At 49.6% G+C, this 23,322-nt stretch overlaps 1 protein-coding gene across 1 annotated transcript in view; it reads right to left on the bottom strand.

The window, feature by feature from the left end:
- Positions 1-23,322, bottom strand: part of PPFIA1 (PTPRF interacting protein alpha 1) — a 54,860-nt gene that overhangs the window by 13,096 nt on the left and 18,442 nt on the right. Inside the window, exons 9-24 of the mRNA XM_059709790.1 lie at positions 21,185-21,319; positions 20,204-20,278; positions 19,766-19,849; positions 17,190-17,321; positions 15,526-15,588; positions 14,672-14,751; positions 12,778-12,913; positions 11,485-11,708; positions 10,130-10,358; positions 8,140-8,169; positions 4,540-4,691; positions 2,741-2,913; positions 2,317-2,410; positions 1,920-2,001; positions 1,634-1,834; positions 173-235 (exon numbers count right to left, since the gene is read on the bottom strand). Coding sequence (XP_059565773.1) covers positions 173-235; positions 1,634-1,834; positions 1,920-2,001; positions 2,317-2,410; positions 2,741-2,913; positions 4,540-4,691; positions 8,140-8,169; positions 10,130-10,358; positions 11,485-11,708; positions 12,778-12,913; positions 14,672-14,751; positions 15,526-15,588; positions 17,190-17,321; positions 19,766-19,849; positions 20,204-20,278; positions 21,185-21,319 — 1,953 coding nt within the window. The remainder of the gene's footprint in view (positions 1-172; positions 236-1,633; positions 1,835-1,919; positions 2,002-2,316; positions 2,411-2,740; positions 2,914-4,539; positions 4,692-8,139; positions 8,170-10,129; positions 10,359-11,484; positions 11,709-12,777; positions 12,914-14,671; positions 14,752-15,525; positions 15,589-17,189; positions 17,322-19,765; positions 19,850-20,203; positions 20,279-21,184; positions 21,320-23,322) is intronic.

Genomic DNA, 23,322 nt, shown 5'->3' on the forward strand with positions numbered 1-23,322 from the left:
TTAAGTTCATGACAAAAAAAATCTAAAAGAAGAAGATAAAATACAAATTCTATTGCACACATTGAACCCAGACCTAAAAGAAGTATGCATCGGGAACAATATGGTGTGGAGGACACCCTGTCCCTGCTCTGAACGGGATGCCCTGAGGGACACAAGCCCGGGCGGGACTGACCGTGCGTGGCGTGGCGGTGAGCGTCTCCATCTCCTCGTGCGTTAACCAGACATTTCCTGTGGTCTAGGGTGACCCATGACCACGCCCATCCGGGATAAGGGGAGCAGTGACGAGAAGGAAAGGTGGCAGACATGTCAGCCACAGGCACGTAAGAGCAGGCGACGCAAAGGGTGTCCTTTTCACCTTCATGTCAGATGTCCACATGGAAGTAACATGTTACCACCAGCTCTCCCCTTTTACCGAGTAGCCACACCTCACTGACACTGTGCTGTCAACAGCAGGAGAGCAGCCCACGCCTTCCAGGTGTACCTGCCACGCTTACCACCTGAGGTATGTGACAGGCACAGAGGAAACAGGTCGTACTCCTGAGAGCTGTGACTGACTGTCGATTCAATAGATTGAGCGCAGTCTGACCGACAGCACAAAGGGCACAGCACAAAAGCAGGTTCCGTTATGGGAAGACGGTCCTCAGCAGGGGCCGCCGAGAGTGGCCTCCCACCTGGACAACCTCGTGTGGGGGCACCAGGAGGCTGGGAGCAGGGCTGTGTCCACAGAACGGCCCCCTCCCCTCAGCTGGCCTAGGAACAGGCCCTAGCCCCGGGATCCTCAGGGAACAGCTGCCCTGGTCTTGGGGTGCAGGGAAGGCTCCCCCAGGGGAGGTGTGCTCTCACTGCCTACTCAGGAGCTGTCTTTGTCACGAGTTTATGAAACACTGGGGAACCACCGGCCCCCTCCTTTCTAGAAAGGCCAATGAGGTGAACTGGGACAAGCCCACGGGACAAGAGCATCTGGGCAGCAGCTGAGACAGGGGTGCCGTTCACCCCGCCTTCCCTACTCAACAAAACCAACACACGCGCTCTTGACTCACTGAGAGGAGCAGCTACGCGTTCGAATCAGGCCTTGGCCTCCACTCAGACGAGTGTCTGTGCGGCTCTGAGGGGCCTGACCAGGTCTTCTCTCCAGAGCAGACGTAGAGCAGAGAGGCCCGGAGCCAATGCCAGAGCTGCCCGGACCCGTTACCGAGCATATGCCCCTGAGGTATGTTTTTAACTTTTCAACCAGCAGCTTTGAAGGCTGTTCAAGGTCTCCCCGTGGGGGAAACTGAGCAGACCACGCTGGCACACCTGCTGGTTCAGGACTGCTCACACCCTCGCTCCCAGGGGCTCCAGTCCCCAATGAGCAGCACCCGCAGGCCGAATACATCGGTAGAGAAACACTAGTTATCATGCAACTGGGGATCTAAGTTTTCCCTTCACTTTTTCATAAATTTCTATTTAAATGTGATCACCACTTTTCTACATTTCAAACGCCTTCTGTATTACAATGGCAAAGCTGCTGTAAAAGCATTTCATAAAGTGTCTTTTAACCACCGTCACATGAGAAGCTGTAGTGTTTCTGAATGCTAAAATCTTAAACCGGAACCGTGAGTGTGTTTCTAAGGAAGCAGGGACGGACACGTACCGTCCTGGACGTGGGTGGGGCCGACGGGCTGGTCAGGGACATGATCTCCTGGATGGCCAGCCGCAGCTTCAGCCGGTGCAGAGGGTTGCTGATGCCGATCTCCCGCTGGATCTCCGTGTCCGACAGGGCCGACATGATGGCCCCGCTCTTCACGTTGGCTCGGCACGCGGCCACATACCAGGCCGGCATCCCCACCCAGAGCTAGAGACAGGAAGTGTCAAGGCGGGGTTAGGCTTAGAGTCTGACGGGAATCACACGCTCACCCCCCGATGAGAAGGAGGCGTACCTCCAGCCACACGACCACAGTGGGCCCGTCCCATTGTGCAAAAGGTAGACCTTGTCTCCGTGCTTCCTCGAGCAGCTCGTGCCTGCAAATGACAAGACGCTTGAAATCAGAGTCCCTACTATACACATACATAAAACACATGGACAGCATTCTTTCCGTAACTGCTCCCAAGTGTAAGAGTGCATGCCCATCACTCCTCTAATCTCCCACATCGCCCACTTATTGCTGGTTTGCTACAAACTACAAAGAATGCCTGGAGGAGGAAATGCTGACTGACTCCTCCATCTCTACAGCATTGTCTCCTTGCAGAATGAAGGACACATTTAATAAACAAACATTAGGTAAAAATCAGGCTCAATAAAAAAATATTCAGTAAGTTGGACAATAAAACACTTACTTTTTCTGAAGTTTGCGATTTTTCTCAGCCTGTCCTCCCAATTTGCTAAGTCCCAAGGCGTCTTGAGAAGAGTTTTCTGTCTCTGAAATGCCAGCTACGAGGAAGCAGAGTGGTTGAGAGATCAATATGGGCACCTTAGATGGTTTCATCAACAGGTGGACAGTGTGAGCAGGTAGAGTGAAAAACTCTATAGGCTGTTTATAACGTCACACAGATGCCCAGAGAAGTAAACCGCTTACTTCCACAAGAAGCTGGTGGCTCTGTGGTTTGTAGGTGCACACGGAGAAAATGAGCCTGTCCCTGGCCTAGGCCCCAGGAGAACACCCAGCTGGTAAGGCAGACCCCACGCAGGACGGATGGGGCACACAGCAGGCACACCTGGCAGACCCACCCTCACGGCTGGCAGTCTGCTGAGAACACCGACCTTGTCCCAGCGCCTCCTTGCCGATGTGCCCAGGGCGCATCTTTTCCTTCTTGCCAAACAAGCGGCCGATGGAGGACTTGATGCCCTTCTTCTTGGGGGCTTTGTGCAGCGAGTCCTGGCTACTGTTACTGCTGCTGGGGTTGCTCACCGGGCCATCCTGTGAGCCTGTCGAGCTTTGGGGACAGAAAATGATCTTTAACAGGTGCCCCTGTCACAGGAACCAGAACTCTCCATATTTTTAATACCCGCTCTCAAACTTCACCACAAACATCTCCGTCTCTTCTGCGACACCTACTTCACAGAACACACAAGCCAGGAAGCTTGGGCTCCCGTGTCTCCCGATAGAGCCCTGTTTCTGGGAGGCCGAGGTTCTTCTGGGCCTGGGAGACTCCTTCCAAGGAAGGCGGGGCTCCACACCACCTGCCACAGAGGGCATGAGCGACCCCACCCAGGTCACCTCTCAGCTAGTGACACGGCAGTCCCCACTCTCTGCAGCTCCCTCAGCCTCCCCGAGTGCAACTGTCCTGGCCGTGGAAAGAGCAAGAGTAACCAGCTGCAGGGCTGTCTCACTGGGCTCCTGAGGGCAGACACTCGAGAGCAGGAAGGACAAGTGAAGTCCCGCAGCTCAAAGGTACAGGGGCACCTGAAAGCCACCGATTGCCTTACAGGGGTGACTACCAGAAACATGCCATGTGCGGGGCAAACGCTCCCAGAAGAATAGAACGTTCGTTCTCAAACCAGTTGATTTGTGGAGTCTGAAGAAATGAGGTTTTCCTAAAATTGTGGATCTGGCCTAAGTCTATCTTCCCGCACTGCCTCTACCACCCACGCCTGCACCCGTGGCATCACTGCAGCTCCAGGGCACGGCCCGCATGCTGAGAACACCATTTCAATAAACGCTACTGAATTAGCCAGTTTTTCTTTAAAAACATTGTTCTGGCCGGGACCGGTTTGGCTCAGTGGATAGAGCGTCGTCTTGCGGACTGAAGGGTCCCAGGTTCGATTCCGGTCAAGGGCATGTACCTTGGTTGGGGGCACATCCCCAGTAGGGGGTGTGCAGGAGGCAGCTGATCGATGTTTCTCTTTCATCGATGTTTCTAACTCTCTATCCCTCTCCCTTCCTCTCTGTAAAAAATCAATAAAATATATATATTTAAAAAAATAAAATAAAAATAAAAACAATAAAAACATTGTTCTGACTTTTTTAAGCGAGAAAAGATCAAGAGCCTTGGCCAGTGTTGCCAAGTGGTCAGAGCCTTGGCCTGCAGGTTTGTTCCCCACCCAATCTGGGCGCATGTGCAACCAATCGATGTGTCTCTCTCACATCCATGTTTCTCTCGCTCTCCCTTTCCCTCCCTCCCTTCCACTCCCTCTACAGCAAACAAACATACAATGGAAAACTATCCTTGGGTGAGAATTAACAACAAAACAAAATCAATAGCTTGCCTGGCTGGTGTGGCTCAATGGCTGACTATCAACCTATGAATCAGGAGGTCACGGTTCGATTCCCAGTCAGGGGACATGCCCGGGTCGCACGCTTGATTCCCAGTGGGGGGCATGCAGGAGGCAGCTGATCAATGATTCTCTCTCATCATTGAAATCTCTCTCTCTCGTCCCCTCTCCCTTCCTCTCTGAAAGTAAAAAAAAAAAAAAAAGACATTAAAAAAATAGAGGGAAGGAGAATGGTCTTTCTTAAAAAAAAAAAATAGCTTTCTTAATGCTGAAAATCCAGACAAGTATGTTTCCACGGTGACTGGCTCCGCCCCACCCCTTACTTCCTATAGACTGCGCGTCCTTACTTCCTGAGGTCCCGGATGTCTTCGTGGCTGACCGTGTGCAGGGCTCCTTTGTGCAGCCTGTCCAAGCGCAGGGACCTCGGGGAGGGAGGGGGGGATGTTTCACATTTTATTGTTGTCTTGTCATCTCGTACCTCTTCTCGGGAAGCTGGCAACTGAGGGGTGGAGAGAAGTGTAAACTTAGTTAACAACAGACTTGACCAAAAAAATAAAAAATCACACAGGCTTTAAATTACAATCATACACTTATTTGAAAATCTACTGGCTCCGCTTTTGTCTGAGTACAAAGCGGTCTCGGGCTAATGCCATTTTAAAGGCAGGTCTTGCTCACAAGACACAGGGCCACGGACCACCAAGCGCACAGCTCAGAGCCTGGCCCCAGTCCCCACTGCTGCACTCGGGCGAATGTGGGCCCTGGCGGGACACAGGGACACTCCTGTTCCCGAGCCTCCACGCAGACTAGAGTCCGAGGACACCATGGGGACAGCCACTGATGGGATGGCAGAGACCTGGACCACATCATCACGACCTAGGCGGCATTCGCTCTCCCCAGTGGGGAGTGGGGAGAATGTGTGGATCCGGTGCCCTTCCAAAGAAATGCCAGCAAGGGCAGAACCCTTTTGGGCAAAACTATCCAGACCTTTTTGTTTAGAAGGAAGAAAAAGAAACAGCTTGTACCATGACCCAGTACGATTTCAAATAATGATTCAAATTATTGGAGTAACAAACAGTTAAAAAAGTGAAAAGGTAACTAACTCCTCCACCCCCACACGTGTGTCTGGCCCGTTTCTCAATAATGTTTAGATTGGGTGTCATAACTGAAACATTATATGCGGTTGAAAAACAATGTGTTCACTCTGGCTTAGAGGAAATAACCCTAAGTTTTCACTAAAAGATGGTCTCCGTGGTCTTGAAGATTCTAGGTGTGCCAGGATGTGAGTATGGGAAGCAGGGCGATGGCAAGAGCATGGGGAGCAGATGGACCCTCAGGACTCATGTACATATTTGAGTTTCATGTTTAGGGCAGGGCTGGACATCACGAACTGCCCCTCGCAAGCACTTGTGTGCACAAAAGAGACTTGAGCAGCCAACGTACGCCTTTTTAAAAATGATATTGTGTATAAAATATCAATCCACTGCATCCCAGAGGCTCGGTGATGACCAAGTGAATTAGTGCAGAACAGAGCTGAGCTCATTCAAGACATAACCATTAGCAACAGCTGGACAATTCTGCATCCTCTCCTCATTTCCAACCATCAGACCACAGGCTACAATGGCTAAACCTATCACTGTGAAACTTAGGGGTAGATCTCAGATGCAGGTTAAAACAATGATTTGTGAAAACCCAACAACAAAAAACAGGACGGGAAGTGACCCTTGTGGCTGAACTGACTGTAAACTCCATGAAGGCCAGCAACTGCCCAAGCAAAGGCTGCCCCTCGTTCAAAGCTCAGTTGACATGAGCCTGTTGCTAAGGACATCTCCCGGCTCACCCCACGTGGCCTGGCCGGCCCTCTCCCTCTGTGCTCCTACTGGAAGGTGCTCCCCATGCTGGACTAGAGTCTACGTGCCATTTCAGACTTGACGACAAGAGGAGACTCCGTGGAGCTGGGAAGTCATCTGGGCATATCCAAGGACACTGGGGAGTAGAAAGGCGCCATTGCATACCCATTGGCCGCATCTGCATGGCGCCAGGCACTCCGCACACACCTGGTTGCATCCTCACAACCACCCCAGGGCAGTCATGACAGAACAAATATAAGTGAGCTAAGATTTAGAAGAAAAAAAGTAACTGGAAATAGAACATTTTTTCACCAAAAATGTTTAAGTTATTCAGCCCTGGCTGGGTTGGTTCAGTGGATAGAGCGTCAGCCTGTGAACAGAAGGGTCCCAGGTTTGATTCCGGTCAAGGGCACATGCGGAGGTTTCTGGCTCGATCCCCAGTAGAGGGTGTGCAGGAGGCAGCCGATCAATGATTCTCTCTCATCATTGATGCTTCTCTCTCTCTCTCTCTCTCTCTCTCTCTCTCTCTCTCTCTCTCCCTCTCACTTCCTCTCTGAAATCAATAAAAAATAAAAAAATATGATTCAAAATTTACTAGAGAAACACTAAGATTACTCAAGGAAATAAAATTCTATTACAACCTATAAGATTAATTAAAATAATGCAACCTATGTATCAAAGAGCCCTAATAGTTGTCTATTCTAAGCCAAACTTCTCTATTCTTTAGGTACTGCATGTTTGGTAAGTTGATGACATCGACAGTCTTTTTTTTTTTTTTCCATATATTTTATTGATTTTTTTAGAGAGGAAGGGAGAGGGATAGAAAGTTAGAAACATCGATGAGAGAGAAACATTGATCAGCTGCCTCCTGCACACTCCCCATTGGGTATGTGCCCGCAACCAAGGTACATGCCCTTGACTGGAATCGAACCTGGGACCCTTGAGTCCGCAGGCCGACGCTCTATCCACTGAGCCAAACCGGTTAGGATGACATCGACAGTCTTGAATACAAAGGAGCCCGTGAGTGAGCCCAGGCTGTCCTGCCCGGAGACAGATCAGCACACCACTTCCTTCATTGAAAGCCTTGCTAGCAAGAAAAGTGAAGTATGAGCCAGCAGGACGGGAGGTGTGCTCTGTGCCTGTCGCTAGTGTAAGCTCTTCATCACCTGTGGCCTGTGCGCAGACAGGCACAGCCCATGGCCTCCCGAGGGCACGCTTTCTGTCACTGTCTTCATTTCACAGGAGAGCAGAGCCGGGCACCAAGAGGGCGAGGAGCACAGCCAGGCCACACACCACGCAGCGACAGAGCTGGAACGTCACCACACAAGGTCCCTAAATCACCAGGCTACTCTGCGCGAGGGAAGGCTCACACCACTGAGCATCTGAAGGGCTGTCCGAGTGCGTGAGCACACAGGCTTGGGAGGGGGTAGACTGGTGCACAGCGTGACAATCACGAGGAAGTCATTTGGTTCCATCCTCTGAGAGCAGGGAAACCCAATTCATGGCCATCTATATGGAGAAGAGGCCCTGACCCCCCTGGCAGGGATGCTGCAAAGGAGCCGAGAGCATCTGGGAAAAGGTAGGCTGGAGGGCGACGTGGCCAAGTGTCCAGGCTTTGAAACCAGACAGATCGTATTGCACTGTTTCCTGACTGTGCGACTGTGGGCACAGTGCGTGACACCTCTCCAAGCCTCAGTTCCCAAGTCTGTAAAATGGGGGTAACAAGAGTAACCCGTGTCTCCCAGGGTGTGTGTGAGGATCAGTGACAGACTCGTAAGCATGGAGCACAGAGCCTGGCATATAGTAAGAGCTTACTAACTGCTGCCAGCTATGATGATTAAAACTGGTTTTTCTCAGACCTAAGATCCATGGTTCTGCTTTAATAGTCAAACACCACGTTTGTTATAAACATGAAAGCAGCAACTGAAAGGCAACCAGGTGGGAGGAAGGCCAACGCTTATGCCCATCATGGCTTCTGTGGAACCACCAAGGACCTATTTCTAACAGTGTCATTCATTCCCTGCCCTCGGTGTGCATGTATATGCAGTGACAGACACTCTTCACAGAGAAACAAAGGCACGTTACATCACGAAAATTTACCTTTCTACGATGTTTCCTTAAATCACTAGGCTGACAGATGCATGCAAAGAAAGGAAGAGAAACCAGGTTTACTGCACACTTTGATGTTAAAAATCCAACCATTAGTATATACAGGCAAATACATTTAAAAAAGAATGACAGGAGAAATATAAGTGAGCTAAGATTTAGAAAAAAAAAAGTAACTGGAAATAGAACATTTTTCACCAAAAATTTAAATATAAGTTATTCAAAATTTACTAGAGAAATACCACGAATTATTACTCAAGGAAGTAAAATTCTATTACAACATATAAGATTAATTAAAATAACGCAATCTATGTAACAAAGAGCCCTAATAGTTGTCTATTCTAAGCCAAACTTCTCTATTCTTTCATTTTTCTTAATGAAAAACAAGTTACACTTCAAACGATCAGTCTTATAACTGTTATAAAACTGAACAAACCTAATTGGAGTTAATCACCTGTTGGATGTTAACGTAAAATCCTTGCCTAGAATTTAATTTAAAATGCTCAAAAAAAAAGTTTTATTGACTACAGCAGGGAACCCCCTGAAAATCTGTAAGAATAAAAGCTAGAATAAGTAGGTGGAATCTTCACATTCTGTAATTCATGATCTTTAAATTAGAAAAGTAGTCTGTTAAAAGTATTAACTGTGCATGTTCAGTAAGTTGATGCTATTGATGGTCTTGAATACGGCATCACAACCAGAAGGTATACTGTTTGTGTCAAGATTCCATTAATCCTACACTTAGTGGATCATTTCTTCACATTTGTAGAGGTAACATTTCACTTACGAATTACACACATCCTATAGTTTTGAGTAAAACCACTCTGATCCATCTATATCATGCCTATATCCTCATCTAAAATATATCATCATTGTGGGGAAAAACACTATTCAATGAAAAATGAAGAAAACGCATAAAGTCACCAATGAGCTGAGCGTGAACAGTCACTCCCCATGGACCACATGGCTGCCGTCACTTGGGCCTGTGGTGGAGGGAGGTATTGCAGCCAGGGAGAGGGGAAGGGAGGGAGGAATAGACTACGGGGAGATGGGGGCCAGGGGAACTGAGGCCTGGATGAATGGTGATTAAACAAACAAAAGGATGATGCAGGAGATCAAAACCAAATGCAGCAGACACAGGCCAGCCAGCATGCAGAACTACACACAAGGGGAAAATATCCAGCCTGTTTATAAATTCTCAGAGAAAATAAATATGAAACCCTAAGTGAAATTGTCAGTGTTTAAAATACTAGCTAATTAGCTAATGATGTAAGTTATGGAGAGTATGTCACATGCCACCAGAATGATGCAGAGGTGAAGTGGCTACTGCTGGCGGGCAGTGTGGCTGAGGGTGAGTGTGGGCGGGACAGGGAAGGTCGGTGGTACGGCTGCACAGCACGCTGTCGGTCAGTGTGCAATGTGAGGCAGTGCTCATGCAAACCTAAACCAGATGCGTGAACAAGGGTATCGCTCTGTCACCAGGGCCATAGGTCACTGCATTTCCAGATGCTGCCTAGGAAGCCACGCAGCTCTTTATGGATGGCTGCTGGTCTCCCAGGCAGCATGACTAAGAGGGCCGGTCTGCCTTGCTTGGTTGTTGTTTTCTGATGGCAGGCCTTGTACCCTCCAATTAGGCAACCCTAATGTAAAGGAAGACGGCCTTGGCCTTGGTACACTTCTCTATCAGCTACGAGGCTGCCTATACTTACTCTGTTAAACTGTCCATTCCTAAAAAACGGAAATACTCCCCCTTGAAGCTGCCATGCCCAATTGGTCCTCCGAGAAGTAAAATTCATTTGTCACCGTGCTGCTGTCGAATGACTGATGACATACCAGCTGGTTTTCAAAACCTTGGACTTCCAAGCATAACATATGCGAAGCCAAATACCCGATTTTCTTCTGGGTCAAACAAAAAGCACATGTGCAGTGTCCGAGACAGAACTCGCTGGATGGGGAGTGCAGCGGGGAACAGGCAAACACTTACCAGAGTCATGATGCCTAGTCTGTCCACTTCCCGAGCGGGGCTGTGCGGGATGCGTCGAGGGGTGGACCGACCGCTGTTTGGAGGGGAGGAGCCCGCGAGTGAGGACGCAGGATATGGAATGGAGCTCATGGATCTGAAACGACCAAGGTTGTCCAGGCTCCCACTGCCAACGCGGCTTTCGATCTCCTCGGCCCGCTGCTCCGTGCTCTCCTTTTCCTCCTGAATCAACCTGGACAAACACAGACAGGGCATCCGCTGTCAGCAGCAGCACCCACGCCACTGTGTAGAAACCGTGTGCAGGTGAGGGGCATTTCTGCCGTGTTAGTTGTACAAGAACAAGACCTGGTGGCCGCGCCACCTGCATGTACGGCAGGCTCAGCACGTGGTGCTCTTCACGTGGCCTGGGGACCAACCGGGTGTGTGGCTGCATCAGGTCTGAGCAGGGCGGGCCTCAGGGCACCCTGGTCATGGCTGCGCCCCAACACCTAAGGCCTCCTAAGCCCAGGCAATTCTTTGAATCCTGCCCCAGATGGCCCACTCTTGTACTTTTACTACTAGAACTGCTGGGAGGTTTCTAAGGAAACCCTTTTAAAATACTGATGAGCCTAAAAGAGCGCACACACCCCTTGTGACCAGCACTGTCCCACAATGCACCAGTGCCTGTGCTGTGTTAATTTACTATGGCCAAGTACAAACACCAAGGGGATTTGCCAACCTTCACACCTTAGCTTTCCTGTTCGAAGTGGCTGTGTGATACACACCGGCACTCTGCAGGGTTGGAGGAGACACATGTGGGAGGTAGCCCCCACCCGCAGCCTCCCAGGTGGGCAAAGCTCCAGGGCCCTCCAGCTGGGTCCTCAGCTTTTGGGGATGGAACTGAACACCTCTCACCCTGCCACGGCACCTTACACAAATGAGCCGACACCACAGTTGTAGAGGGAAGGCCCTGGCTGACTGAATTCCATAATAAAGGGCAATTTCAAAACTTAAAAACCCTTCAAACAGAACTGAAGTATTATTCTAGACCAGTGGTTCTCAACCTTCTGGCCCTTTAAATACAGTTCCTCATGTTGTGACCCAACCATAAAATTATTTTCGTTGCTACTTCATAACTGTAATGTTGCTACTGTGATGAATCGTAATGTAAATATCTGATATGCAGGATGGTCTTAGGCGACCCCAGTGAAAGGGTCATTCGACCGCCAAAGGGGTCGCGACCCACAGGTTGAGAACCACTGTTCTAGACCATTTAGACACTGCTCGCTGCACCTGCTCCAGCCTTCTCTAAGTGGGGTACAGTTCCCCGGGGACACTGTCTGTGTGCCGGGCATAACTCCATGTACAACCCCGTATACCTGATCTCCTTGTTGATGGCGTCCAGCTGCTCCTGCAGCATCATGGCCAGCGTCTGAGCGTCGGCCTGCCCACTGGGCGACAGCAGCGCCGACGAGCTGAAGAGAGTGTCCCCTTCGTCCTCGCCGTCTGACAGGTCGACATCGCTCTCAAACGCCTGTGCCACGTTGGCCAGGACGCTGGCTTGCTGGGCACGCTCCCAATCCTGCTCGTTCAGAGTCTGTACCTGTGGAGAGAAACCCCATCTCAGAAAAGATGCAAGAGTATAACCACAGTCAGAGCAACTTTAAGGAAGTCAAAGTCAAAAGTTTTCAAAAATTTCTAAATCAAGCCAGAAAGATTCTTGAAAAATGGGCCATGCTACAAGCTGCTGGCATCCATCAAGATTAGCCAGCGAATGTTAATTTAATTAGCGAGCGAATGCTCATTTAAGTTAAAATAAAATGCTTAGCCTGGCTGGCGTGGCTCAGTGGTTGAGCGTCAACCTATAAACCAGAAGGTCAGGGTTTGATTCCCGGTCAGGGCACATGCCCAGATTGTGGGCTCAGTCCCCAGTGGAGGGCGTGCAGGAGGCAGCCAATCAATGATTCTCATCATTGATGTTTCTGTCTCTCTCCTTCTCCCTTCCTCTCTGAAATAAATAAAAATATACTAAAAAAAATATATATATATACTCTTAAAACTGAAAAGATAAATATTGTCGACCCTTGAACAATACAGGGTTAGGGGTGCCAACCCCCTGCAGTCATAAATCTATGTATAACTTTTGACTCCCCCAAAACTTAACTACTGACAGTCCATTGTTGACTGGAACTCTTATCAATAAGATAGTCAATTAACACATACTTTATCTTACATTATACACTGTACTTATAATAAAGTAAGCTAGAGGAAAATACATTCACGATGCTGTACCTACTCATAGATACCTAGTCCTAAGTGTAAGTGGTCTGTTTACACGTTGGAAAATTCCACAGATAAGCTACTTGCAGTTCAAAACCGTGTTGTTCAAGGGTTAACTATACATGCGCTCATTAACTATACATTCTTCACTACTACTTCAAGACTACTAATCGGCATTGTGTTAGATTAAGAGGTCATATTTTATTAGAATTTCCATTCCTTAAAAAAATAGCACACCTCAAAAATAAACTTTTAGCCAGAAAAAGGGACCTGGGGGGGAGGGAAAGAGAACGTGACCTATTGACACTGTCATTCCAAAACACTCTCACAACTATGAGGTAAACAGGTGACTTGTGCAGGCAGGTGACCCAGGGAGAAGACGGAGCGCTTGCCTTAGAAGGCTCGTCCCGCAGCGCTGCCACGCGGCCTTTCTGGGGGCGCCGCAACACCACGCTGCTGCTGTAGGAGTCCGTGGGACCGTCTGCCACGGGGAACCTGAAGTCTGGGACGCTGCCCAAGTGGGGTCGGCTGAAACATGGGAAAAAAGATTATTAGAAGAAAGTGAACTAACTTTGTAGGTCAGGCCAGACCTGTCAATCTGGGAAATAAATAAATTTACGGCAAGGTCTCCACGGAGGGCACAGAGGGGCCTCCGCTTGCTCCAGTGCCCACGCCCTGCCAATCTTTCCTCTTTCAGCCCCTCCAGGAGGGAAACCTCGATGCCCAGGGAAACCAATGCGACACCGCAAACGTGACCCTCAGAACTGTCCCTTGGTCAGGCTGCGCAGCCTGGGTCATCTCCACTTTCTCCCTGATTGACCAGGGGGCACACCCGCATGTCACTCCTGGCCGCCAACTGCTTACCTTCCCAGCTACCAACAACCACCGCGTGAGGCTGCCGGCCCCCAGCCCCCACCTGTGAGGCTGCCTCAAGTGCACCCTGGAGGACCTGCTGCAGGAGCCCCTGAACCCCAGCTGGCACTGACAGGAACTGGACTTGGCAGCTTGCTTTCATGTTTCCAGATCCAAAGCACAGACCAGTGTGCAATCAGATTAGCAGACACTCAACACTGTTGGCTGGAGGAATCTCCAGAACAGTGGCCAGGCCTGGACACCCTGGACGGAGATGCTGAAGGAGCCACCAGCTGTCACCAGGAGGCCTGCCACGGACCTGGTCAGCGGGGGACGGAGCGCACTGCCCACAGGTCCCACCTTCACTGGGCAGGGCACTACACTCAGTCCTGCCACCGTCACCTGGGAAACAAGGGTGCTGCCTTCATTCTTAAAAGTCCTTAGGATCTGGGGAGATAAAACCCACCCACCTGATCAAAGTAAGTTAACGGGTCCCCTTGTGCCTGGGCACGCGACCTGCGGACAGGGCCAGTGGGGCATGCCAACTCATCCCCTTTTTGGTTCCCACACCTCTACATTCTTTCAAGAAATGTTTCTGAAATGCTGCTCAGACTTATTGCTCATCTAAAGATGTCCGCGTCGGGAATTTCCTCTTTCCCTTGTTCCTAATGAACTGCTCCTTCCTCCTCAGCAGGGTTCCAGCTGTGGTGGGGCTGGGCCTTGTTTCACACCAGCTGAAAGCCACGCGCACAGTCCTGCATGTCATTCTGGATGATTCTCGGTTTCTCCAGAGTCCGCAAGTGCCTACTCCTGACACCGATCTCCAGGCTGCCTCGCCTCCCCACTGCCACCACCCTGCAGCTAGTCCCCTCAGGAGCGAGGCTCTTGTCCACATGCCGTCTATTTACAGAAGCCCGTCCATCAGCTGCCTTTCCCACTCCGCCTGGGCTCTCTCCTCTCGCTCCAGAAGGTCACAAAACAAGCTGACAGACCCCACTGCGAAGTCACGCCCAGAAGCCGAGCTCATGCCTGCTTCTCTTCACCCTCCCAGCCAATGCCTGTCCCAGGCGCTCTGCGAGGTGTCTTTTCCCACCTCCGGCTCCTCTGTGAAATCTGCAGGTTTGCCTCCTCGAAGTCTCTCCTGCAGCTGTCCCCCACACAGCCTCTCGGTCCCTGTGCCCGTGCCTGTCACTCCCGGGTCTGATGCTCTCTGAGGCCCTGGGCTTTGCCTGCCTGTCCCTACACCACCAGGGCCTTGTTCTGCGGGGCCTTCCAGTGCACACACCCATGAACTGATCACCCCGCTTCCAAACCTCCTCCAGGTGCTGAGCCTGGCCTGGCCTCCGGGGCCCAGCCAAGCTGCAGCCAGTGATGCTGCTCACCCAGCCAGGCATGCGCCCTGTGCACACGACAGGGCGGAGGCCGACTTCATACCTGTGATGAAGGGAAGCACCTCTGAGCCGCATCTGGCTCAGTTCAGCCCTCAAAGCTTCGATGTTCAGTACCAGCTGATTCTGCAAAACATCAAGTGACACCCATTGAAGATCTCAGGATGCAAATTCTTCGCACAATAGGTTAACTGAACAGTGACAAGTACCAAGCGCTTTAATTCTAAGAACATTTTCTCCAGAAGTCCTAATGTAAACAGACCCCCCTAACCCCCAACGAATAATTGCACACCTGCACTCACCTACCATTTGTATGCTCAACCTCCTTTCTATACGCTGCAGAACATTAAGTCAAGCTGACAAAAAGCTGTTCCAGGCACCCCTAAGCTGTGTCTCAGTGCTACCCCAAGTAGCTCCTATAGTGGCCCCACGTGGCCACGGAGCACTCGAAGGGGCAGTCCCAGTTGAGATGTGTGGTGACTCTAAGACTGTAACGTGGATTTCAAGCTTCATATGATAAAAAGCATGGGAAGGAGCTCATCAATTTTTATATTAATTACATGAAGAAGTAACATTTTGATTCTACTGGGTTAAACACAAGTACTTTCACCTGTCCTTGTACTGTTTAAATGTGGGCCACTAGGATCACGCATGGCTCAGTGTCTTCCGACTGGCCAGGCCTGTGCTAGGGGAAGGTTTGTGGTTCTGTCGTAGCTTTTCTGTGGAGCCAGAAGGAAGCAGTCCTGGGCCGCGTGCACCACCAGACGCACAGCCACGGAGCAGTGGGCCCGCACAGAGAAGCCGCCTCAGCACCCCCCATGCCGCAGTGGTCACAGCAGCACTGGACGCAGCTCCGTTCTGCTCTCAATGGGGGTCTATATGGGTTACAGACTTAAGTACCTTATCATGTTGAGTTTCTTCTAGTTGCTTTTTTGCATCTTCAACTTCACGTACTAGAGAATTCTGAAAAAGATACAGTGCTTTAGTGTTGATTCGGGACAGTGCTCCAGGTGATCAGATGGCCGCGTTCCTGTTTAAAATAATCGCCGAAACCGATTTGGCTCAGTGGATAGAGCATCAGCCTGCGGACTGAAAGGTCCCAGGTTCGATTCCGGTCAAGGGCATGTACCTGGGTTGTGGGCACATCCCCGGTAGGAGATGTGCAGGAGGCAGCTGATCGATGTTTCTCTCTCATCGATGTTTCTAACTCTCTATCTCTCTACCTTCCTCTCTATAAAAAATCAATAAAATATATATTTAAAAAAAAATAATCAAGCGCCTCAGCAAAGGAATGAGGCATAAGAACGTACTGCTGAGCAGCGCCACACTCCCAGAGTGAGTCAGAGGAACCGTGAACAGCCCCTGGCAGGGTAAACTTACTCTTCTGGCTGCCTTCCGAATGTTGGTGTGGACATGCATTTTAATTGTTACACTGGTCTGCAGTGGCCTTTAGGCCATTAGGGAAAGCTAACACAGGTTCACATGCCGGGTTCAGCTCCCAGATAAAAACATTCCTGCCTGCCCAGCCAGTGTTGCTCAGTGGTTGAGCAGTGACCTATGAACCAAGAGGTCATGGTTTGATTCCCAGTCAGGGCACATGCCCGGGTTGTGGTCTCAGTCACTAATGTGGGGAGTGTAGGAGGCAGCCAATCAATGATTCTCTCTCATCATTGATGTTTCTATCTCTCTCTCCCTCTTCCTTCTTCTCTGAAATCAATAAAAATAAATAAAAATTAAAAACATTCGTGCCTTCGGGTTGGCCCACTGATCAGGGATGTGTGTCACCAACCATCCTGTGCAGCTCGGACAATGCGTTTCATAGTGTCTGATGTGTCGCACCATCAGTAGAGATCACTGGTCTCTCTCAAGTGAGCATGACCAAATGCCAATCCCAACAAAGATTCTGGGTCGCATCTCTAGGTACACTGGTGCCATCAGAACAATTTTATTGACCTGGACCCCACTGGCTCCCACTGGGGTCCTGACAGATCCTAGAATGTGCCTCCTCTCAGTCATAGCTAAGAATTCCATGGCGACAGCAGCAAAAGCCCAGGCTCAGACACTTTCCAAACCAAATGGAAAGAGAGAAGGCAGGTGGTAGAATGGGACTCTGAGACACAAATCAACTTCCAATGCAAGAGCAACAAAGGGGTGAGGGCCGGGCCTCCCAAAAGATTCTAGTGTAGGGGTTGGTAAACTGGCGCCTGTTGGCGAAATTCAGCCCACAGCCTCTTCCTGTCAATTAATTTTTATTAGAACAGCACACCAACTGATTTACATACCGTGTCTTTGGCTGCTTGCATGTTCATTGATTAGCATGGAATTATTTTACTCAGTTTGTAATTATTAGCAAGAGTGTAAAATATTTACTGTCTGCTCCTTGAAAGAAACAGTTTACTGACTCCTGCTCTAGAGAATAAGAATGGCAAACGATTTTCCATGTATGCAAACTGCGCAAGGACATGGCCAGTGAGAGCCACTTCTGCTGGAAGATACTGTCTGCTTTCCGCACTGGCATTGACCGTTAGGCACTGTAGGGCGGGAATGCCCTCAGGGCAACCAACCTTCTCTTCCAGAGCAGCCATCCTCTCCTTAAGGTGAAGCTGAAGTCTCTCATTTGATTCTGAAAGGAGCCTGTCAACAGTTTCTGATAAGCGTTTATTATGTTCTTCATTCATCTTTTCTCTCTGCCGTGCCTAAAACAGGAGAAAAAAACTTAGTGCCCTGGCTGGTTTGGCTCAGTGGATGGGGCGTCAGCCTGTGGACTGAGGGGTCGTGGGTTCCATTCCGGTTGGGACACATGCCCGGGTTGCAGGCTCAATCCTCAGTAGGGGGCGTGCAGGAGGCAGCTGATCGATGATTCTCATCATTGATATTTCTCTCTCTCTCCCTTCTTCTCTGAAATCAATAAAAATATATTAAAAAACAAACAAACACTTAGCAACTTCCAGCAAAGGCAGGATCATTATTTTAAAAGTGCCAAAGGCCGATGGTGTGGGCGACCTGTGCTATCAGCCCTAGGCTGTCCCTCCCCATCGCCTGTAGTGATGACAGGAGCACTAGGACCCACTCGCAGGTGCAGAGTCGCAGGGACGAGTCTGTGAGAGATCACCAAGGAGAAGGTCCTATTGCTTCTGCTGACGAAGCACTCGTGGGCCTCAGGAACCCCTCCAATCAGCTGCCAGACTGACGCAGGAGGCAGACTGACATGCAGGAACGAGGGTGTTTATGGGGATCAGATTATGTACACACACTGGGGACCTTTCCCCGCGTGTAAACAGAAGCCTGTGTCTGGAATCAGGGGAGAAAAGAATTTAACCCACAAAGCAAAAGGTAAAGAGGTTCATTTTGGAAAAAAGTCAGTGGTAATAGAGAGACTTTCACTTGTTTTTCTTTATATTCCTACATCTCTTGAACATTTTATAATAAAGGTTTATATTAAAAAATTACAAATACCTTAATTTTAAAATATATTAACAAAGTGATAAGTCTATAGTTGATAAAACCATCACCCATATCCTAAGTGCAGGGACAGGAAGTGCCAACAGGCAGCCAAGTCAGGGTGGGCCGCTGGAGCGTGGCAGGCGCTTACCCAGGCGGAGGGCAGCGTGGCCAGGGGCTGAGAGGCGTGCTCAAGCCACGCTGCCCGGGTAGGAGTGGTGAACCCACAAGAACTCACTGCGGGACTGTGCTTCAGTTTCCTCGTCTATAAAATGTGGTGCCAGTGTCCCCCTTTTCTCTATGGTCTTGTAAGGATTAAAGAGAAAGCCCTCCAAACCATGCCTAACACTCTGCAAACACCACCTGGAGGAGACCCCATACAGTAAGGTGTTAACATTCGAATATTTTGAGAGCAAAACTTAAAAGTTTACTTTGAATTGCCTTAGCTATACACAGAATCCCCATCTCAGCCCCTGTCCTTCAACTCTACAAGCCAGTACTGAAAATAATAGAGGCTTAAGCAGTGTGGCTCAGTGGTTGAGTCGACCTATGAACCAGGTCACAGTTCAATTCCCGGTCAGGGCACATGCCCAGGTTGTGGGGCTCAATCCCCAGTGTGGGGCATGCAGGAGGCAGCCAATCAATGATTCTCTCTCATTGATGTTTCTCTCTCTCTCCCCCGACCTCTTTGAAATCAATAAAAATTAAAAAATAATAAAATGCACCCCTAAATAGCCAAAAATCTAATTCTCCAAGAGGTGAACGTGTGCATGAGCCTGTGCATGTGTGCCTGTATGTGTGCACAAGCCTGTGTGTGTGTGTGTGTGTGTGTGCGTGCATGAATCTGTGTATACCTGCAAAGGAGCATGTGTGCATATGTGTATGTGAGTGTGCACATCCTGGGAGGCAGGGGACTGCCCAGCACAGTCCCTTCATCAGAGTCAGAATCTTCTCTTTGTGGAAGCTCATGTCTGATGCTCGGCATCCATGACCAAGAATACAGGTTTCTGGTGAAAACAAAATCTAACAGCCTTGAACTGATGTCATAAGGTGGATACCCGCTGGACCTGGGGCAGCCACTCTCTGACCTCTGACGGACTCTTTGTGAAAAGCTCTTAGATCCACCCGGCATGCGCCCCACGACCCTGCTCACGGACTCCTTCCATCACGGCTCAGCCAACAATCCTCATGTGCAGGAATATCCATCCCTATATATACCTTTACATTGAGAGTAATAATTTGCTATTTCGGGATAGAGGTCAGGAACATAACCTGAATTTGGGACTTAGGTGCCATATCCTAAGCAAGCAGACTCTGCCTAGTCATTTCAGGGGGCCCCAGGCCAGCAACCTCAGTGTGTTTGAGGGGCGCCCATAAATCGGTCCCGCTGGTGCCTGGAGCAATTCCTGACAGGTTCGTCAGGGCTGCAGGCAGCCTCCTTGGACGTGGGGATCCATCTGCCCCTGCAGGACTGCCCGCAGGCCCCAAGTTCTTTCCTGCTCCCAAGGGGACATAATGTTGCCTGTGTGGCAGGGGCCCCTATCAGCAGACAAAGCGCAGATGCGGCCACAAGGTAAATGCACGCAGCAGAGGGAGAAGGGGACAGAGTCAGGGAAAGAGGAGAACTGAGCCTCCCGCACCCGGCGGCCCCCAGGCTCCACGCAGCGCTGGAGCAGACAGATGTCTGCTGGCCACGTACCCGCTGCAGCTCCTGGTTCTTCTCCTCCAGCTGCGCCTCCATCTGGCACAGCTGCTCCTCAATGTTGCCGTGTCTCTCTTCAGCCTGTCGGCAAGAACAGTGTATAAGTTCAACTAACAGTGACGCGACTCTGGGGACCGCATGCTGCAAACTAACTAAAGCGGTAGCAGAAAGCACACATGCTCCGTGCGGCGCTCCCACCCGACGGATGGAAGCGCTTCCTCATCCACCAGCACGTCCTGGGTGGCGGCATGTGTCAGTGGGAGGCAGCTGACCCTCTGAGGGTGGCTCTGGGTGCGGCTGGGGTGTGGTGAGCTCTGTGAGGAAACTGCCTCCCCCCATGCCCAGGCTCGGGCTTCCTCGTGTCCCCCGTCCTGAGCTTGCGTGCTGAGTGCGCATGGAGCGGAGAGCAAGCACGACCCGACGCGGCACGACTACCTTCCTAAGCTGGGAAGTGAGTTCGCACAGTTTAGCTTCCTTAGCAGCAGAGCTTCCAGGAGACAAAAGGTCAGACTACAGGGCCGACCGGGGACAGGAGAGATGACAAGGACAGGAGAGGTGACAGAGGAGAGAAACCGAGACTTTAAACGCAGATCACGGTGGAAAGGAAGAGCTTCCGTCCCAGCTGTTAGCATAAACTCGCTCACGGGTCTGTGAGCACGTGTGTCAGCTGACTGACCCCCCGCTGGCCACGCAGCATTGTCTGTCCTGCCCCTGCCAGCTCCTGAGCTCGAGCCAGTGAGACAAACCATCAGCAGGTGCTCCCCCACAGACGCCTGGGCTGCTGGGCCGCTGGGCCGCAGACCTGAGGCTCTCGAAGGCCCAAGAGGGCGGGGTATCTGTGGCTATGCCTGTCCTCCTCCTGGGGACCCGCCCAGCCCAGGCACCAGGACAGCATTCTGACATCGTCTTGTCATCCGTCTGCTTCCCCCGGGGTGAGGATGACTCTGAGAACAGGCACTGTGTCTTGCACATGCGTAGCCAATATTTGTTGAGCAAATGAATAAATTACTTAAAAAATTTGTTTATTACAAATCCACTCTGACTGTCTGTAGAAGAGAGTGGTTCCTCCCCTACTTCTGAGAAGCCCTTCCCTTCCTCTCCACAAAGCTTCCATCTGGGGCCTTGAGCTGCTGACTTAACTCCAAGAAGCAGTGACTCTTACTTAGAGCACCCACGCTGGGGACAAACAGTACACATCTGACAAACTGGAGGGAAATCAACATCAGGATAACAAATAACTGGGGGTATGCCTGACATTTAAGAAGTGTTCCGCTCTCAAACAAAACAGCACTAAAAACCAGTCTGGCTATTTCAGGGATTTTGGGCTACCGATGTAAGACCAATGACCAAGGTCCATGAACAAACCATCCCCCCAATCAAAGCCTCGTGTGTAAGGGAAGGAAGCCGGGGAAGCACCTTGGAGAGCGCAGCCACCCGCTGGGCCAGCTCAGCCTCCACCTCAGGGAGTGTCTCCGCCTTCCGCAGGGTCTGCTGCAGCTTCTGCTCCGCCAGCTCCAAGCGCTCCTGCAACTGGCGGTTCTTATCCTCAGTCTGTGGGGAGAGAGCAGAGAAGCGAGTGGGAACAGGTCTTTGTGTGTTTTTTAAAATATATTTTATTGATTTCAGAAAGGAAGAGGGAGAGAGAGAGAGAAACATCAATGATGATAGAATCATCGATCAGCTGCCCCCTGCAAGCCCCCTACTGATGATTGAGCCTGCAACCTGGGCATGTGCCCTAATCAGAATCCAATCGGCAACCTCTGGGTGCACAGGACGTTGCCCAACCACCTGAGCCACAGCAGCTGGGGCAGCCATTCTGTCTTTAATAAACTAAGACAAATCTGAATGCTGACATCGAAGTTAGTTCTGATAGGAGAACTCTTCCTGTGAGGAGTTCACACCCACTTTCTTGGGCTTGACTTCAATTGCAAAACACCTCTGGCCAGAGTACTTGCCTTTCCTAAGTATCGTTAAAGAAATCTTCCCAGAAATACAAGTTTCTACACATTAAAGAAACATGCTGGTCCCTTTTCAGTGGGGACTGAGGAGAACCAGGCCCCTCTCACAGCTGACCACCACGGTGTGGCTCCATCTCCTCGGAAAGGGAGCCCCCCCCCCCCAAGAGGATGCCTACGAAATGCATCTCAAGTTATTTTTGCTTTTTAATATATTTTTATTGATTTCAGAGAGGAAGGGAGAAGGAGAGAGATAGAAACATCGATGAGAGAGAATCATTGATCGGCTGCCTCCTGTATACCCCACACTGGGAATTGAGCCTGCAACCTGGGGATGTACCCAGCCCGGGAATCGAACTATGACCCCCTGGTTCATAGGTTGACGCTCAACCACTGAGCCATGCCAGCTGGGCTCAAGTTATTTTTGTAAATGTATGATTAGTCTTTTAAAAAAAAATCCTCATACTCTACAAAAATTTCAATGTAGAAAATGCAGACAAAAGAATTTTTTTTTTTTTTTTTTTTAAAAAGAAAACTTGCCGAAACCGGTTTGGCTCAGTGGATAGAGCGTCGGCCTGTGGACTGAAAGGTCCCAGGTTCGATTCCGGTCAAGGGCATGTACCTGGGTTGTGGGCACATCCCCACTGGGGGATGTGCAGGAGGCAGCTGATCGATGTATCTCTCTCATCGATGTTTCTGACACTCTATCCCTCTCCCTTCCTCTCTGTAAAAAAACACACACAAAAAACAAAAACAAAAAAAAACACACAAAAAAACTCAGAACTCATTTATAAGTTCAGGTTCCTGAGATGTTAGCATTTGTTTATATTCAGCTTTCTTCCCTTTCTCTGCCTGCATATATACGGGTAGACAAAAGTAGGTTTACAGTTATAATACATCTAATAATACAATAATCAATACATAATAACCAAGAGTAAACTGTTCTGAGTACTCACAATTTTAAACCTGTTACACATATACAATATATTATGCTTTCAAACCCTCAGAAAATTTTGTGACCTGTCTTTTAAACTCAGTATTGTGAACATCTTACATGCTCTTAAACAGCATTCCACATTCTAATTTATAACTTCCCAGTATTTTATTTATTATTTTAACTTGGGTGCTAAGGATACACTTTATAATACACTAGACAAACTCACTTTATTTTCAGAAGTAGATTCAGTTGTCGAGTTAACTGACTACCTGAGCCTCCAGAGGAACAAGAACGGTGTGGCTGTGGAATCACCAGAGGTGAACGCTCCCTGCAGGCTGCCTTGCTAAACCCACCATTTACTATCCTGACCCCAGTTACTCACAAGCAGCCCACTGCCTCGAAATGGGAAGGTCTTTGCCACTCTGTTTCTTAGGTAAACAGGCTGACAAACAACAGATTAATGAAACAAAACAGAAGAATCGAGGAGTGTAACTCTATAAAATGGTAAAACCAAATCCTACATAATTAAAACTGTTAATTAAAATAACCCATACTTTTCAAACATAATAGTCTGAGATCATAAAAACTTTACTTTGGACTTGACATCAACAGGAAAGTCACAGGAAAAAGGGCTCTAACTTCCTTAGTAATTAACTGGAAAA

The sequence above is a fragment of the Myotis daubentonii genome, chromosome 9, assembly GCF_963259705.1.
Source record: "Myotis daubentonii chromosome 9, mMyoDau2.1, whole genome shotgun sequence".
Classification (NCBI taxonomy): Eukaryota; Metazoa; Chordata; class Mammalia; order Chiroptera; family Vespertilionidae; genus Myotis; species Myotis daubentonii.